An 18115-nucleotide genomic window follows, 5' to 3' on the forward strand; every position below is an offset into this window, starting at 1 on the left:
AGGAGTGATTGAATAGACTGGGCCTATATTCTCTGGGGTTTAGAAGAATGAAACACACAAGATTCTGAGGGGGATTGACAGGGTAGATGCTGGGAGATTGTTTCTTCCGGGCTGGAGAGTCTCGAACCAGGGGTCACAGTCTCAGAATAAGGGGTCGGCCATTTAGGACTGAGATGAGGAGGAATTTCTTCACTCAGAGGGTGGTGAATCTTTGGAATTCTCTGCCCCAGAGGTCTGTGGATGCTGAGTCGCTGAGTATATTCAAGGCTGAGATCGATAGCTTTTTGGACTCTTGGAGAATCGAGGGATATGGGAATCAGGCGGGAAAGTGTTGAGGTGAAAGATCAGCCATGGTCTTATTAAATGACGGAGTAGGCTCGTGGGCCTGTATGGCCGATTTCTGCTCCTAATTCTTATGCTTTTATCTTAGGTGAGTACTCTGTTTAAAAACCTCTCTACAGCATTTTCTGGGAGGAGGGGGTGACTAGAGGCGCAGAATAATGTGAAATATATATTCTAATGCAGCTTTATCCTTCATTATCTCATTCCAGTTTCGATCCTGCATCCGTCTACTGCTTCTTGACTGTTTTTAATCCTTTTGTAATGGGAGCTTTAATGATGTGGAAGGTTGGTATATGCGGCTACATAATACAGGTTTGAGCGTCCGAAAACCGACGTTCAGAAATCCAGACATAGCGCTCATCCGTGGAGGGGTCGTCCGTAATCCGGAAAATGTTCCGAAATCCAGACTTTTTAAAAAACCGATTACCACTGTGAGTTGGGCTTAGGGAGGGGGAAACACCCAAAAAAAAAATTCCAATAAATAAAAATTCACAAAACATTCACAAAACCCTTACCTACTAAATCGCTGAAAAATAATTTAAAAATAAAAACTTTAACTTACCTTTTTTGCAGGTCTTCAACACAGGTGTTTTCCGGCCGCTCCGCTGACCTTCCAGCCCCCCTGCCGATCCTACGTCCCCCCTCGCCGCTGCTCTGGACCCACCACACCCCCTCCCCAGACACTCTGCTGACCCTCCGCTGCCGCCGACACCACCCCCCCCCCCCACATTGCCGCTGCAGCACCTTTACCTCGGCTCAGGCGTTTCCGGATTTGGGATGTCGGAAAGACTTGGTCCCAAGGTTTCCGGATTTCGGAAACTATATCTGTATTGTGCAACACCCTCAACTCATTGCTATCCGCCAGTATAATAGCTGGTTTCCATTATATACTTCTGATTTATAGCAGTTAAGCCAACACCGCTTTCAGTGTGCCAGTGCAGCATTCGGTCGCTTGAGGAAAAGAGTGTTTGAAGACCAGGATCTCAAACCCGGCACCAAGCTCATGGTCTACAGAGCAGTAGTGATACCCGCCCTCCTGTATGGCTCAGACATGGACAAGGTACAGCAGGCACCTCAAAGCACTGGAGAAGTACCACCAACGCTGCCTCCGCAAGATCCTGCCAATCCATTGTCAGGATAGGTGCACCAACGTCAGTGTTGTCTCTCCGGCCAGCATCGAAGCACTGACCACGCTCCGATGGGCGGGTCACATCGTCTGCATGCCTGATAGTAGACTTCCGAAACAAGCGCTCCACTCCGAGTTCCATTACGGCAAGCGAGCCCCAGGAGGGCAGAGAAAATACTTCAGGTACACCCTCAAAGCTTCCTTGCAAAAATGCAGCATCCCCACCGACTCTTGGGAATCCCCGGCCCAAGACCGTTCAAAGTGGAGGTAAAGCATTTGGGAAGGCGCCGAACACCTTGAGTCTCTTCGCCGGGAGCACGAGGAAACCAAGCACAAATGGCGGAAGGCGCGCACGACAACCCAAGCACCCCCCACCCACCCATCCCTCCAACCACCGTCTGCCCCACCTGTGACAGAGACTGTAGGTCCCACGTCGGTCTCATCAGTCACCTGAGAACTCGTGTTAGTGTGGAAGCAAGTCATCCTCGACTCCGGGGGACTGCCCAAGAGGAGGAGACTGGTTTCTGCAGGAAACTGCTACATTATTGAGCGATGTTGACCTCCACATTGAGAAGCTCCTCCAACACCCCAAACGTGTCCATCTTTTTTTTTTTAAACCGAGTGACTGCTGCCAACGACCCGGATGCCGTGCAGAAGCATTCTGCACATGTGTCGGGTCGTAAACTTAAAAAAAATAACATTCACCTCAACAGAGGGCCGATCTGAGAAGTGCCGAAGCACATCACTAATAAAGTTTCGTGGATGTTGGAGATTCGCAACCTACTGTCCCTACGACCGTGACGGGAATCTCCCAATGCTTCCGGTCTCAGAACAGTAATTTGCAAAATGTTAACAAACCCAACTACCCGTCGGCAAATCAGACGGTTCTGGGGGGTCAAACTCTATTCCCCAGCCGAAAACCGACGACTCTGACCAACCACAAACCTGTGGCTTGTACCTGCATAAATTCTACAATTCACGCAGTTAATAAATGAAACTACAAATGGACAATGTTCTTTTTCATCCGCTTCTTTATTCCTCATTTTGAGAAGTCCGACAACAAACGAGCAAAAAAAAAACCCCACTGGAACTGCGCATGTGCAACCACTTCCTGTTCGTTGGCAGCAGCCGCGTCCATTTGTTTATGCGTTCACGGGATGTTGGCTCTGCTGTGAACCCCAGCATTTATTGCCCTTGAGAAGGTGGTGGTAAGCAGCCGAGTGGCTCTCTAGACCATTTCGGAGGGGCAGTTAAGAGTCAACCAACATTGCTGTGGGTCTGGAGTCGCATATAGACCGGGTAAGGGCGGCAGATTTCCTTCCCTGAAGGACGTTTGTGAAGCAGATTTTACGACAATCTGGTAGTTTCATGGACACCACTTTTTTTGTTGAATTATTGAATTAACTGAATTTAAATTCCCCAGCTGCCGGGGTGGTATTCGAATTTGCATCTCTCGGATCATTTGTTCAGGTCTCTGGATTACTCGTCTATTAACATAATCACTGTGCCACTGTACCCCATTTCGTAGAGAAGGAAGAAGTTGTACAGAAAACCTCTGGTTTCACGGATAGTGTCAGTTGTGACTCAGTGGGTTGAGTCACAAGCTTCTGGGTTCCAGTCCCACCCCAGCAACTTGAGCATGTAAAGCTAGGTTGACAATCCCAGTGCAGTGCTGAGGGAGTGCTGCTCTGTCAGAGGTGCCGTCTTTCAGATGAGACGCTAAACCGAGGCTCCATCTGCCCTCTCCGGTGGACGTAAAAGATCCCATGGCACTATTTCAAAGAGGAGAAGGGGAGTTATCCCCGATGTCGCCACCAATAATTATCCCTCAATCAACATCACTAAAATCTGGTCATTATCACATTACTGTGTGTGGGAGCTTGCTGTGTGCAAATTGGCTGCTGCGTTTCCTACATTACAGCAGGGACTACACTTCAAAAAGCCTTTCATTGGCTGTAAAGCACTTTGGGTCGTTTGGTCGTGAAAGGCGCTATATAAACGCCTTAACTTTTTAAACGATAAGGGGATAAGGGGTTATGGGGACTGGGCAGGGAAGTGGAGCTGAGTCGATGATCAGATCAGCCATGATCTTATTGAATGGTGGAGCAGGCTCGAGGGGCCAAATGGCCGACTCTGTTCCTATTTCTTATATTCATAAGAAAACTGAGACTGTTTGGCCTGAGCTGTAAGATTTTAATTGGCTCAAATTTTGGCCATCGGTTTTTTGAACAATTGTTTAATTCTAGCTGTCCATCTGAGACTTTGCTATCTGACAGACTGACTCTCTTGTAAAAGAGTAAACAGTGTTTTTCCGGAAGTGTACCATTCAACTCCTTGTGAAATATATATGTTGGGTTTTCATAAAATTGCTCATCACTCCAGCACTGCTTAATAGACACATTTTTTTCATTTGTCCTTCAAGCTATTGACAATCACGCTCCCATTTTTTTGCTAGACAACTGAGCGGCCCCTGAGGAACAAGTTATTCAGTCAGTGTCCGTTGGCAGCCAGCGCTGTACTGTCAGTGATCAAAATCTGTCACTGGTTTCATCTATCAAATCCAAAGAAGTGGTTCAGCTTCTGTGTCTGGGCTTATCACTAATTGCTCTCGACAGCCACAGTTCTGGTGATTCATAATTTTTGTTAAAAATGCTCGCTTTCCATTTGATCCAGCGCTCCCACAGCTGTGGCAAATGAATGCTAAAATGAGCAATAATGTCATTATTTATTTTGATGTGACTGATCGTTCTCCCCTTCACAGCGGGCAGATTCACAAATAAATATTTCATGCGCCAACTAAAGCGTACAGGTCTCGTTTGACGGTTGCATTTTGTATTCCAAGGGGACTTTGTGGCACAGTAGCTAGATTCACCTTTCACCCCTGGTACCTGTGCTCAAATCCAATGCATACAGCACCAAAAAATCACAACATATTTCTCTCAGAAATTGCACTGACAAGTCAAAGACCTTGGTGTGGTATGTGCATTTTTCGTGCATTATATAATTTCCCTGTCTATCTTGAGGAAAAATTTCTTTTTTGGTTTTCTTCCCCTGGATCGCGTTAGAGAAAGAAAGAACTTGCATTTATACAGCACTTTTCACAATCCAAAGCGCTTTTACAGCACAGTTGTAATGTAGGAAACGGGACAGCCAATTTGCGCACAGCAAGCTCCCATAAACAGCAATGCGATAAACGACCAGACAATCTGTTTTACTGATGTTAGCAACATAAAAACATAAGAAATAGGAGCAGGAGTAGGCCACCTGGCCCCTCGAGCCTGCTCCGCTATTCAGTAAGATCATGGCTGATCTGATCATGGACTCAGCTCCACTTCCCTGCCTGTTCCCCATAACTCTTTACACCCTTATCGCTCAAAAATCTGTCTATCTCCACCTTAAATATATTCAATGACCCAGCCTCCACAGCTCTCTGGAGCAGAGAATTCCACAGACTTACAACCCTCAGAGAATAAATTCCTCCTCCATCTTAGTTTTAAATGGCAGCCCCTTATTCTGAGACTATGACCCCTAGTTTTAGTTTCCCCTATGAGTGGAAATATCCTCTCTGCATCCACCTTGTTGAGCCCCATCATTATCTTGTATGTTTCGATAAGATCACCTCTCATTCTTCTCAACTCCAATGAGTAGAGGCCCAACCTACTCAACCTATCCTCATAACTCAACCCCCTCATCTCCGGAATCAACCTAATGAACTTTCTCTGAACAGCATCCAATGCAAGTATATCCTTCCTTAAATACAGAGACCAAAATTGTACGCAGTACTCCAGATGTGACCTCACCAATACCCTGTACAATTGTAGCAGGACTTCTCTGTTTTTATACACTCTCCCCCTTGCAATAAAGGCCAACATTCCATTTGCCTTCCTGATTACTTGCTGTACCTGCTTACTAACCTTTTGTGTTTCATGCACAGGGACTCCCAGATCCCTCTGTACTGCAGCATTTTGCAATTTTTCTCCATTTAAATTATAATTAGCTTTTTTATTTTTTCTGCCAAAGTGGATAATCTCACATTTTTCCACATTGTACTCCATCTGCCAAATTTTTACCCACTCACTTAGCCTGTCTATATCCCTTTGCAGATTTTTTGTGTCCTCCTCACAATTTGCTTTCCCACCCTTCTTTGTATCAGCAAACTTGGCTACATTACACTCGGTCCCTTCATCTAAGTCATTAATATAGATTGTAAATAGTTGAGGCCCCAGCACCAATCCCTGTAGCACACCATTGTTTGCCAACCGGAAAATGACCCATTTATCCCGACTCTGTTTTCTGTTAGTTAGCCAATCCTCCATCCATTGGCTGGTAATTGGTGAGTAGCTTTTCTTTTTCTTTTTTTATATCAGTAAGTAACCTGTTAACAGTGTTGTCGCCAAATTAAGTGTATCTAAGGGTTAAGTCATGGCAGGAGAGCTCGGTCACGTGATATGCTCCTCCTGTACTATGTGGGAACTCGGGGACACTTCCGGTGTCCCTGACAACTACTTGTGCGGGAAGTGTATCCGCCTCCAGCTCCTGACGGACCGCGTTGCGGAATTGGAGCTGAGGGTGGATTCACTCTGGAGCATCCACGATGCTGAGAATAACGTGAGGAGCACGTGTAGCGAGTTGGTCTTACCGCAGGTGAAAGGTTCACAGCCAGATAGGGAATGGAAGACCAGCAGGAAGAGCAGTGCAAGGAAGGTAGTGCAGGGGTCCCCTTCGGTCATCCCCCTGCAAAACAGATACACCGCTTTGAGTGGGATGACTCATCAGGGGAGGGCAGCAGCAGCCAAGTTCATGGCACCGTGGCTGGCTCTGCTGCACAGGAGGGCAGGAAAAAGAGTGGGAGAGCGATAGTGATAGGGGATTCAATTGTAAGGGGAATAGATAGGCGTTTCTGCGACCGCAACCGAGATTCCAGGATGGTATGTTGCCTCCCTGGTGCAAGGGTCAAGGATGTCTCGGAGCGGGTGCAGGACATTCTGAAAAGGGAGGGTGACCAGCCAGTTGTCGTGGTGCACATTGGTACCAACGATATACGTAAAAAAAGGGATGAGGTCCTACGAGACGAATTTAAGGAGCTAGGAGCTAAATTAAAAAGTAGGAGCTCAAAAGTAGTAATCTCGGGATTGCTACCAGTGCCACGTGCTAGTTAAAGTAGGAATCGCAGGATAGCTCAGATGAATACGTGGCTTGAGCAGTGGTGTAGCAGGGAGGGATTCAAATTCCTGGGGCATTGGAACCGGTTCTGGGGGAGGTGGGACCAGTACCAACCGGACGGTCTGCACCTGGGCAGGACAGGAACCAATGTCCTAGGGGGAGTGTTTGCTTGTGCTGTTGGGGAGGAGTTAAACTAATATGACAGGGGGATGGGAACCAATGCAGGGAGAGAGAGGGAAACAAAATTGAGACAGAAGCAAAAGAAAGAAAGGAGATGAGTAAAAGTGGAGGGCAGAGAAACCCAAGGCAAAAAACAAAAAGGGCCACTGTACAGCAAAATTCTAAAAGGTCAGAGTGTAATAAAAAGACAAGCCTGAAAGCTCGGTGCCTCAGTGCGAGGAGTATTCGGAACCCAGGAGAGGGCTCTGAGCTCGTTAGAGTGGGTGAGAGCTCAGATGAACAGGACCCCAAGAAAGAATGCAAAAGGCAGGAGGCAACAGAGCAGAGTAGCACTGGGGTAAGTGTAAACCACAAGGTGATAGGAAGGGACAATATGTATGAATATAAAGGGGCTGCAAGAGGCGTCAAAACTAAAAATCATGGTTTAAAAACTAGTATTAAAACACTCTACCTAAACGCACGCAGCATTCGAAATAAAGTAAACGAGTTGACGGCACAAATCATTACAAATGGGTATGATTTGGTGGCCATTACAGAAATGTGGTTGCAGGGTGGCCAAGACTGGGAATTAAACATACAGGGGTATGTGACAATTCGGAAAGATAGACAAGAAGGGAAAGGAGGTGGGGTAGCTTTGTTAATAAAGGATGATATCAGGGCAGTTGTGAGAGACGATAATGGCTCTAATGAACAAAGTGTTGAATCATTGTGGGTGGAGATTAGAGATAGTAAGGGGAAAAAGTCACTGGTGGGCATAGTTTATAGGCCCCCAAATAATAACTTCACGGTGGGGCGGACAATAATCAAGGGAATAATGGAGGCATGTGAAAAAGGAACGGCAGTAATCATGGGGGATTTTAACTTGCATACCGATTGGTCAAATCAATTCGCATAGGGTAGCCTTGAGGAGGAATTCATAGAATGCATACAGGATTGTTTCTTAGAACAGTATGTTACAGAACCTACAAGGGAGCAAGCTATCTTAGATCTGGTCCTGTGTAATGAGACAGGAATAATAAATGATCTCCTAGTAAAAGATCCTCTCGGAATGAGTGATCACAGTATGGTTGAATTTGTAATACAGATTGAGGGTGAGGAAGTAGTGTCTCAAATGAGCGTACTATGCTTAAACAAAGGGGACTACAGTGGGACGAGGGCGGAATTGGGTAAAGTAGACTGGGAACACAGATTAAACGGTGGTACAATTGAGGAACAGTGGAGGACTTTTAAGGAGCTCTTTCATAGTGCTCAACAAAAAAATATTCCAGTGAAAAAGAAGGGCGGTAAGAGAAGGGATAACCAGCCGTGGATAACCAAGGAAATAAAGGAGAGTATCAAATTAAAAACAAATGCGTATAAGGTGGCCAAGGTTAGTGGGAAACTAGAAGATTGGGAAAATTTTAAACGACAGCAAAGAATGAATAAGAAAGCAATTAAGAAAGGAAAGATAGATTAAGAAAGTAAACTTGCGCAAAACATAAAAACAGATAGTAAAAGCTTTTACCGATATATAAAACGGAAAAGAGTGACTAAAGTAAATGTTGGTCCCTTAGAAGATGAGAAGGGGGATTTAGTAATGGGAAATGTGGAAATGGCTGAGACCTTAAACAATTATTTTGCTTCAGTCTTCACAGTGGAAGACACAAAAGCCATGCCAAAAATTGCTGGTCACGGGAATGTGGGAAGGGAGGACCTTGAGATAATCACTATCACTAGGGGAGTAGTGCTGGACAGGCTAATGGGACTCAAGGTAGACAAGTCCCCTGGTCCTGATGAAATGCATCTCGGTATTAAAAGAGATGGCGGAAGTTATAGCAGATGCATTCGTTATAATCTACCAAAATTCTCTGGACTCTGGGGAGGTACCAGCGGATTGGAAAGCAGCTAATATAATGCCTCTATTTAAAAAGGGGGGCAGACAAAAGGCAGGTAACTATAGGCCGGTTAGTTTAACATCTGTAGTGGGGAAAATGCTTGAAGCTATCATTAAGGAAGAAATAGCGGGACATCTAGATAAGAATAGTGCAATCAAGCAGACACAACATGGATTCATGAAGGGGAAATCATGTTTAACTAATTTACTGGAATTCTTTGAGGATATAACGAGCATGGTGGATAGAGGTATACCGATGGATGTGATCTTTTTAGATTTCCAAAAGGCATTCGATAAGGTGCCACACAAAAGATTACTGTAGAAGATAAAGGTACACGAAGTCATGGTCAGAGGTATTAGCATGGATCGAGAATTGGCTGGCCAACAGAAAGCAGAGAGTCGGGATAAATGGGTCCTTTTCGGGTTGGAAATCGGTGGTTAGTGGTGTGCCATAGGGATCGGTGCTGGGACCACAACTGTTTACAATATACATAGGTGACCTGGAAGAGGGGACAGAGTGTAGTGCAACAAAATTTGCAGAAGACACAAAGATTAGTGGGAAAGCGGGTTGTGTAGAGGACACAGAGAGGCTGCAAAGAGATTTAGATAGGTTAAGCGAATGGGCTAAGGTTTGGCAGATGGAATACAATGTCGGAAAATGTGAGGTCATCCACCTTGGAGGGGGGGGGGGGGGAACAGTAAAAGGGAATATTATTTGAATGGGGAGAAATTGCAACATGCTGCGGTGCAGAGGGACCTGGGGGTCCTTGTGCATGAATCCCAAAAAGTTAAGTTTGCAGGTGCAGCAGATAATCAGGAAGGCGAATGGAATGTTGGCCTTCATTGCGAGAGGGATGGAGTACAAAAGCAGAGAGGTCCTGCTGCAACTGTACAGGGTATTGGTGAGGCCGCACCTGGAGTACTGCGTGCAGTTTTGGTCACCTTACTTAAGGAAGGATATACTAGCTTTGGAGGGGGTACAGAGACGATTCACTCGGCTGATACCGGAGATGAGGGGGTTACCTAATGATGATAGATTGAGTAGACTGGGTCTTTACTCGTTGGAGTTCAGAAGGATGAGGGGTGATCTTATAGAAACATTTAAAATAATGAAAGGGATAGACAAGATAGAGGCAGAGAGGTTGTTTCCACTGGTCGGGGAGACTAGAACTAGGGGGCACAGCCTCAAAATACGGGGGAGACAATTTAAAACGAGTTGAGAAGAAATTTCTTCTCCAAGAGGGTTGTGAATCTGTGGAATTCTCTGCCCAAGGAAGCAGTTGAGGCTAGCTCATTGAATGTATTCAAATCACAGATAGATAGATTTTTAACCAACAAGGGAATTAAGGGTTATGGGGAGCGGGCGGGTAAGTGGAGCTGAGTCCACGGCCAGATCAGCCATGATCTTGTTGAATGGCAGAGCAGGCTCGAGGGGCTACTCCTGTTCCTAATTCTTATGTTCTAATATATTACCCCCAACCCCGTGAACTTTTATCTTGTGCAGTAACCTTTTATGTGGCACCTTGTCAAATGCCTTCTGGAAATCCAAATACACCACATCCATTGGTTCCCCCTTATCCACCCTCCTGCTTGTTACATCCTTAAAGAACTCCAGCAAATTTGTCAAACTTGACTTCCCTTTCATAAAACCATGCTGACTCTGCTTGATTGAATTATGCTTTTCCAGATGTCCTGCTACTGCTTCCTTAATAATGAACTCCAGCATTTTCCCAACGACAGATGTTAGGCTAACTGGTCTATCGTTTCCTGCTTTCTGTCCGCCTCCTTTTTTAAATAGGGGCATTACATTTGCGGTTTTCCAATCTGCTGGGACCTTCCCAGAATCCAGGGAATTTTGGTAGATTACAAGCAATGCATCCACTATCTCTGCAGACACTTCTCTTAAGACCCTAGGATGTAAGTCATCAGGCCCAGGGGACTTGTCTGCCTTTAGTCCCATTATTTTACTGGGTACTTTTTCTTTAGTGATAGTGATTGTATTAAGTTCCTCTCTCCCTATATCCCCATGATTATCCACTATTGGATGTTTTTTGTGTCTTCTACCATGAAGACCGATACAAAATATTTGTTCAATGTCTCTGGCATTTCCCTGTTTCCCGTTATTAATTCCCCAGTCTCATCTGCCAGGGGACCAACATTTACTTTAGCCACCCTTTTTTCTTTTTATGTACCTGTAGAAACTCTTACTATCTGTTTTTATATTTCATGCTAGTTTATTTTCATAATCTATCTTCCCTCTCTATCATTTTTTTAGTCGTTCTTTGCTGGCTTTAAAAAGTTTCCCAATCCTCTGGCCTCCCACTAGTCTTGGCCACAATGTATGCCCTTGTGTTCAATTTGATACCATCCCTTATTTCCTTAGTTAGCCACGGATGGTTATCATTTCTCTTAGTCTTTCCTTCTCATTGGGATAAAGTTTTATTGAAATATCTCCTTAAATGTCTGCCACTGCTCATCAACCGTCCCATTCTTTAATCTATTTTCCCAGTCCATTTTAGCTAACTCTGCCTTCATACCTTTGTAGTCTCCTTTATTTAAGCTTAGTGCACTGGTTTGAGATCCAACTTTCGCACCCTCCAACTGAATTTGAATTTCAATCATGTTATGGTCACTCATTCCTGGAGGATCCTTTACTAGGAGATCGTTTATTAATCCCAATTCATTACACAGTACCAGATCTAAGATAGCCTGTTCCCTGGTTGGTTCCGCAACATACTGTTCAAGGAAACTATCCCAGATATACTCCCTGAACTCTTCCTCAAGGCTACCCTGGCCAATTTGCTTTGTCCAATCAATATGAAGGTTAAAATCGCCCATGATTATTGCCATTCCTTTTTTACAAGCCTCCATTATTTCTTGATTTATACTCTGTCCAACAGTGTAGCTCCTGTTAGGGGGCCTATAGACTATGCCCACCAGTGACTTTTACCCCCTTATTATTCCTTATCTCCACCCAAACTGATTCAACATCTTGATCTTCTGAGCCAATATAGTTTCTCACAAACACACTGATCTCATCCTTTATTAACAGTGCTACCCCACCTCCTTTTCCTTTCTGTCTGCCCCTCAGAATTGTCAAATACCCCTGAATATTCAGTTCCCACTCCAGGTTACCTTGCAACCACGTCTCTGTAATAGCAATCAGATCATACCCATTTATATCTATTTGTACTGTCAACTCATCTGTTTTGTTACGAATGCTGCATGCATTCAGATAAAGAGCTTTAAAAAAAAATTTTACCATTTTTTTTCCTGCTTTGACCCCACTTTCTGATTCACCTTTATGTTTATACATTCTGTCCCTTCCTGGCACGTTCTGGTTTTCATTTCCCCCAGTGCTACCCTGCTCTATTGCCTTCTCCTTATTGTTTGACTTTGAAAATTTTTGCTCACCGGAACCCTCCTCCCCACTAATTAGTTTAAAGCCCTCTCTACAGCCCTAGTTATTTGATTTGCCAGGACCCTAGTTCCAGCACGGTCTAAGTGGACCCCGTCCCAATGGAACAGCTCCCTCTTACCCCAGTACTGGTGCCAGTGTCCCACGAACCAAAACCCATTTCTCCCACACCAGTCTCTGAGCCGCGTGTTTAACTCTCTGATCTTATTTACCCTATGCAAATTTGCTCGTGGCTCAGGTAGTAACCCAGAGATTATTACCTTTGTGGTTCTGCTTTTTAATTTAGCTCCTGGCTGCTCATACTCCCTCAGCAGAACCTCTTTCCTTGTCCTATCTATGCCGTTGGTACCCACGTGGACCATAACAACTGGATCTTCCCCCTCCCACTCCAAGTTCCTCTCCAGCCCAGAGGAGATGTCCTTAACTCTGGCACCAGGCAGGCAACACAGCCTTCGGGACTCACGCTCTCGGCTGCAGAGAACCTCATCTATCCCCCTAATGATACTGTCCCCTACCACTATGACGGTTCTTTTTACTCCCTCCGCTTGAATGGCCCCCTGCACCACAATGCTGTGGTCAGTTTGCTCATTCTCCCTGCAGTCCCTGCTCTCGTCCACACAGGGAGTAAGAGTCTCGAACCTGTTGGACAAGAGCAAGGGCCGAGGCTCCCCCATCACTCCATCCTGAGTCACACCCTCCTGTCCCTGACCACGGATCGAATTTGAATTAATGAATCTAATTGGTGTGACTAGCTCCTGGATCACGGCGTCCAGGCAACTCTCCCCCTCCCTGATGTGTCGCAGTGTCTGCAGCTCGGATTCCAGCTCATCATCACGGAGCCGAAGTTCCTTGAGCTGCAGACACTTGCCGCAGATGTGGTCGCGATGGACCTCAATGGGGTCAACCAGCTCCCACATGCTGTCCTGCCATCCCTAATATATTTAATTAACTTTTCAAGTTTTTCTTTTAATCCCAGCTCTTAATTCAAACCAATGCCCCAGAAAAGAGAGAGAAACTCACCAACCAATCACTTCCGTTCCTTCCTGTGAGGTCGCACTTTGATTTACGCTCTTTCTACTACTTGTCTTCAGGTGCATTGGTGCTCTTTGGGCTGGGCTCTCCCTCTCGCGCTCTTTTGTGGTTTGCTGCTAGAGTCGGGTCTCGAGCTGGTTCAAGAATAAATATTGGCCAGGACACCGGGGATAACTCCCCTGCTCTTTCTTCAAAGTAGTGTCAGCTGTGGCTCAGTGGGCAGCACACTCTCCTCTGAACGTTGTGGGCTCAAGTCCCACTCCAGAGACTGGAGTACAATAAACTCGAGGCTGACAATCCCAGCGCAGTGCTGAGGGAGCGCTGCACTGTTGGCGGTGCCGTCTATCAGATGAGACGTTAAACCGAGATCCCGTCTGATCTCTCAGGTGGGCGTAAAAGATCCCACGGCACTATTTCGAAGAAGAGCAGGGGAGTTATCCCCGGTGTCCTGGGGCCAATATTTATCCCTCAATCAACATCACTAAAACAGATTATCTGGTCATTATCATATTGCTGTTTGTGGGAGCTTGCTGCTGCGTTTCCGACCTTACAACAGTGACTACACTCTAAAAGTACTTCATTAGCTTTAAAGTGCTTTGAGACATCCTGTGGTCGTGAAAGGCGCTATATAAATCCAAGTCTTTTTTTTTATTGTCATGAGATCTTTTTGGTCCACCTGAGAGAGCAGACGGGGCCTCGGTTTAACGTCTCATCCAAAAGACGGCACCTCCGACAGTGCAGCACTCCCTCAATACTGCACTGGGAATGTCGGCCTAGATTTCTGTGCTCGTGTCTGGAGCGGGACTTGAACCCACAACCTTCTGACTCGGAGGCAAGTGTCCACTGAGCCACTGGCTGATGCCTCTCAGTAATCTGTACAAGGCATCAAAAGATCGTACACACAAGATTCCAGTAGCCGCATCTAGGCAGAGGTGCTGAGCACCCTGGTGAAAGATTCATGGAGAAACAAATAGGACCGCGAGTTATAATTAATATTTACTTTGTACCTTTTAATATTATTTACCTAACATGCTATAATCATAATACTCAATGCGGGTTGATGAAATACGATTGTATCTCACTGTAGTGTTGACAATAACGCTCGAATGACGGAGTTGATTATCAAACAAAACCCACTTGCTGTTTATACTGAAGATTATCCTCTCTCTATACTGAAATTTCCATCTCTAATTAGGAAGGAACCCAATTTCTCTTGGGCTACCTGTTAACACTATACTAGTGCTTCTGATTGTCAAAAAGAAGTGAGGTGGCAGGCTGATACTTTCACATAAGAACATAAGAAATAGGAGCAGGAGTCGGCCATTCGGCCCCTCGAGCCTGCTCCGCCATTCAATAAGATCATGGCTGATCTGATCATGGACTCAGCTCCACTTCCCCGCCCGCTCCCCATAACCCCTTATCCCCTTATCGCTCAAAAATCTGTCTATCTTCACCTTAAATATATTCAATGACCCAGCCTCCACAGCTCTCTGGGACAGAGAATTCCACAGATTTAAAACCCTCCGAGAAGAAATTCCTCCTCATCTCAGTTTTAAATGGGCGGACCCTTATTCTGAGACAAATTACCCCCTAGTTCTAGATTCCTCCACGAGTGGCAATATCCTTTCTGCATCCACCTTGTCGAGCCCCCTCATCACATGGTGCAGGAAGGGGAATCTTGATGGAAAAGCCAAAATCCCCCAATTTATTTAGCGGTTTGATAGTTGATTTGTTCATTTCATGTAAAATATACCTTAATTTGAAAAACATTGTGCCAAAATTGCTGTCGGAGGCTTCCCGCGGGCGAATGCGGAAGTACCCAGTGGTCCCGGAGGAACGAACACTTGTGCTCCGAGGCCTAGATGCGGAGGCCCATGTATCCCAGGAGCGTATGGGTATCCTGGGATCACATGGGCCCAGACCACCAATGAGCATGGAGTACTCTCATCGATAATAATGGTGAGTTCCATTTGTACCGAGCTCCCATTACTATCAATGAGAATATGCCCAGAAACACAGCACAATACATTTTTAAACACCTCACTTACTTAAAATTAATTAAATTAAATCAAATGTTTTAGGAAAAAATGTATTTTTTTGAAAATGTTTTAAAAGGGTTAATATAAACTTGCCTTAATGGACAGGGTTAAAAGTCGTGATAAAGTGTAATTTTTCTGTCTTTTATAACTCTTACGCTGGTTAAAGTAGGCCTTGCGCTTGCTTTTTACCAGGCGTAAGACTTTGAAGGATATTCGCTGGGCAGGAATTGGGCAAATGGCCCAAATCTCTGCCCGCAAAGGCCCTTCTCCCAGGGATGTGTGCGATCTGTCAAAAGATAGTTTGACAGTTCGCAAGTGACGGGTTTTGGCGCATGTGCTTCACGTGCCTAAACCTGGAACTTGCGGGGCCTCTTCAGGCATGTGCACACATCGTCTACCCCTGGAGAGGCCCCAATTTCAGGGCCATTAACTACGCAACTTCAGGTGTAATAATCAGCCCTTATTTAATTGTGCAGTGACGATACGAAGGAGTTCGCTGTGGTACAGAACACAAACCAAATGCCTGTTTAATATTTACAGATACTAATTCCCTTTGTGATCGTCATGTGCGCGTTCGAAAGTATTCAAGTTTCAACTCGGCTGTCATCAAACAGGTACGCCAAATTAAAATAACGTATATTTTCTTTATAAGATTTTATTTTTTTTGTAACATTTTTTGGGGAAACGTTACATTAGCAAGAATTGCTAACACATTTTCTCTTCTTTTCCAATAGCCTATTTCTCATTGTACTTGTGATCTCGGACATCATGGCTTTGGTGAGTCGCTGACAATACTGTGCGGCAGGGCTTAAATGGAAAAAAAACGTGCACGCATGTAATTTTTGGACTGGAAATTCGGTTGGAGGATTTCTAAGATGCTAATGTCGGACGGGCGCTAAATTTAACGCCGGAAATCTTTTAGCGACAGAAACAGCGAAATTCAGTGTTTGCACCCCGGAAGTGGAGCGGAGCGTGAAGGGAAACGTTCCATACCTCGGGCGCTAGGCCGGGTGAGCAACCGAATATCCCGTGCTAAAGAGGATATTCGTAGCGCCCAAAGAGAGACCTCCCTGCAAAAAAAAAATCCGTACATAAAACACCAAAAACATTCCCGATACATTACTCGCCCCGAATAAAGTTAAATCGCAAAAAAAAAAATCACTCACACTTACCTCACGCAGTCATTCCTTCCCCTCGCTCCCCGGGACAGCTCTGCACGCCCGCTTTGTCTGGCGAGGTCACTAGGGGGCGCTGCGAGTGCAGCGCAAACCAAATGTTGCCTCCGTGTGGATACCGGGGGCGTTGCACACCTGCGCGGCATTCCCGGGCGATACTGCTCAGTGCCGCCAGTACCGGCACACCGAATTTGCTGACCAGCACGAATGCCAGCGCTCGCGGCTGCAAACCCATTCGCAACCTAGTAGCGAGGAGCGCTATCCACCCGAAATTCTCCCTCAAGTAAAAAAAAAAATTAATTTGTTCTCATTCACCTCCATGAATACGGCATTCGGAGATCTGTGTGAAACATAGCAGTTGCTGATATTTGAGGCAAAGCTGCGCCTCATAATATAAACAGCTGTTCATCGAATCATAGAAATTTACAGCACGGAAGGAGGCCATTTTGGCCCATTGTGTCCGCGCTGGCCGACAAAGAGCTATCCAGCCTAAGCCCACTTTCCAGCTCTTGATCCGTAGCCCTGTAGGTTGCAGCATTTCAAGTGCATGTCCAAGTATTTTTTAAATGTGGTGAGGCTTTCTGCCTCTACCTCATCGACCCTCCTGGTTACCACCTCTCAAAATTCAATTAAATTAATCAGACATGACCTTCCCTTAACAAATCCATGCTGACTGTCGTTAATTAATCCATGTCTTTCCAAATGAAGATTTATCCTGTCCCTCAAGATTTTTTCTAATAATTTTCCCACCACTGAGGCTAGGTTGACTGGCCTGTAATTACTCGGTCTATCCATTTCTCCCTTTTAAACAAAGGTACCACATTAGCAGTCCTCTTGCACCACACTTGTAGCCAAAGATGATTGGAAAATGATGGTCAGAGCCTCTGCTATTTCCTCTTTTGCTTCTCTTAACATTCTGGGATACATTTCATCTGGGCCTGGGGATTTATCCACTTTCAAAGCTGCTAAACCCTTTAATACTTCCTCTCTCACTGATTATCTCGTCTAATATTTCACACTCCTCCTCCCTCATTGCAAAGTCTGTATCACCCCTCTCATTTGTGAAAACAGATGTAAAGTATTCATTAAGAATCCTACCCACATCTTCTGCCTCCACACACACATTTCCTTTATGGCCTCTAATAGGCCCCACTCGTTCTTTAGTTATCCTGTGCTCTTGATGTATTTATAAAACATCGTTGGATTTTTCGTGATTTTACTTGCTAAAAAGCATATGGGATCCTGATATATTATTTAATTGCATCCCTGCACCACTTATACTCCTAGAGTTTCTGCAGTATTGGGTTCTCGGTATCAGTCATAAGCTTCTCTTTTATTCTTTACCTTACCCTGTATGTCCCTTGACATCCAGAGGGCTTTAGATTTGTTAGCCCCACCCTTTGTCTTTAAGGGAACATACTTGCTCTGTACCCTCAGGATCTCCTCCTTGAATGCCTCCCACTGCTCTGACACTGATTTACCCTCAAGTAGCCGTTTCCAGTCTGCTTTGGCCAAATCCCATCTCCGCTCAGCTGAGTGATGGTCAAGTGATGGACATCCGGGGTCAGTGAATTCCTGTGAGCGTTGCTCTAATGTGGTGGGGAACGATGAATGAAGTATCTAAGTGGTTGAAATTTTTCACCTTCCCATCTGCCCACTGCTCTAACAGGCCTGCCTACCTGTTTCCCCTGCCACCCCCCCGTCCCTCCAGAAATATTACACCATTTGCAACCCTCTCCCTGCGTGCAGCGACTCACTGAAGCTTGC

At 45.4% G+C, this 18115-nt stretch overlaps 1 protein-coding gene across 6 annotated transcripts in view; it reads left to right on the plus strand.

Annotated features, from left to right (window-relative positions):
- Positions 1 to 18115, plus strand: part of pign (phosphatidylinositol glycan anchor biosynthesis, class N) — a 204013-nt gene that overhangs the window by 155045 nt on the left and 30853 nt on the right. For all 6 annotated transcript variants that reach the window (XM_070880352.1, XM_070880351.1, XM_070880346.1 and 3 more), the window contains 3 exons: positions 552 to 627; positions 15714 to 15787; positions 15908 to 15950. In XM_070880352.1, coding sequence (XP_070736453.1) covers positions 552 to 627; positions 15714 to 15787; positions 15908 to 15950 — 193 coding nt within the window. The remainder of the gene's footprint in view (positions 1 to 551; positions 628 to 15713; positions 15788 to 15907; positions 15951 to 18115) is intronic.

The sequence above is a fragment of the Pristiophorus japonicus genome, chromosome 5 (assembly GCF_044704955.1).
Source record: "Pristiophorus japonicus isolate sPriJap1 chromosome 5, sPriJap1.hap1, whole genome shotgun sequence".
NCBI lineage: Eukaryota > Metazoa > Chordata > Chondrichthyes > Pristiophoridae > Pristiophorus > Pristiophorus japonicus.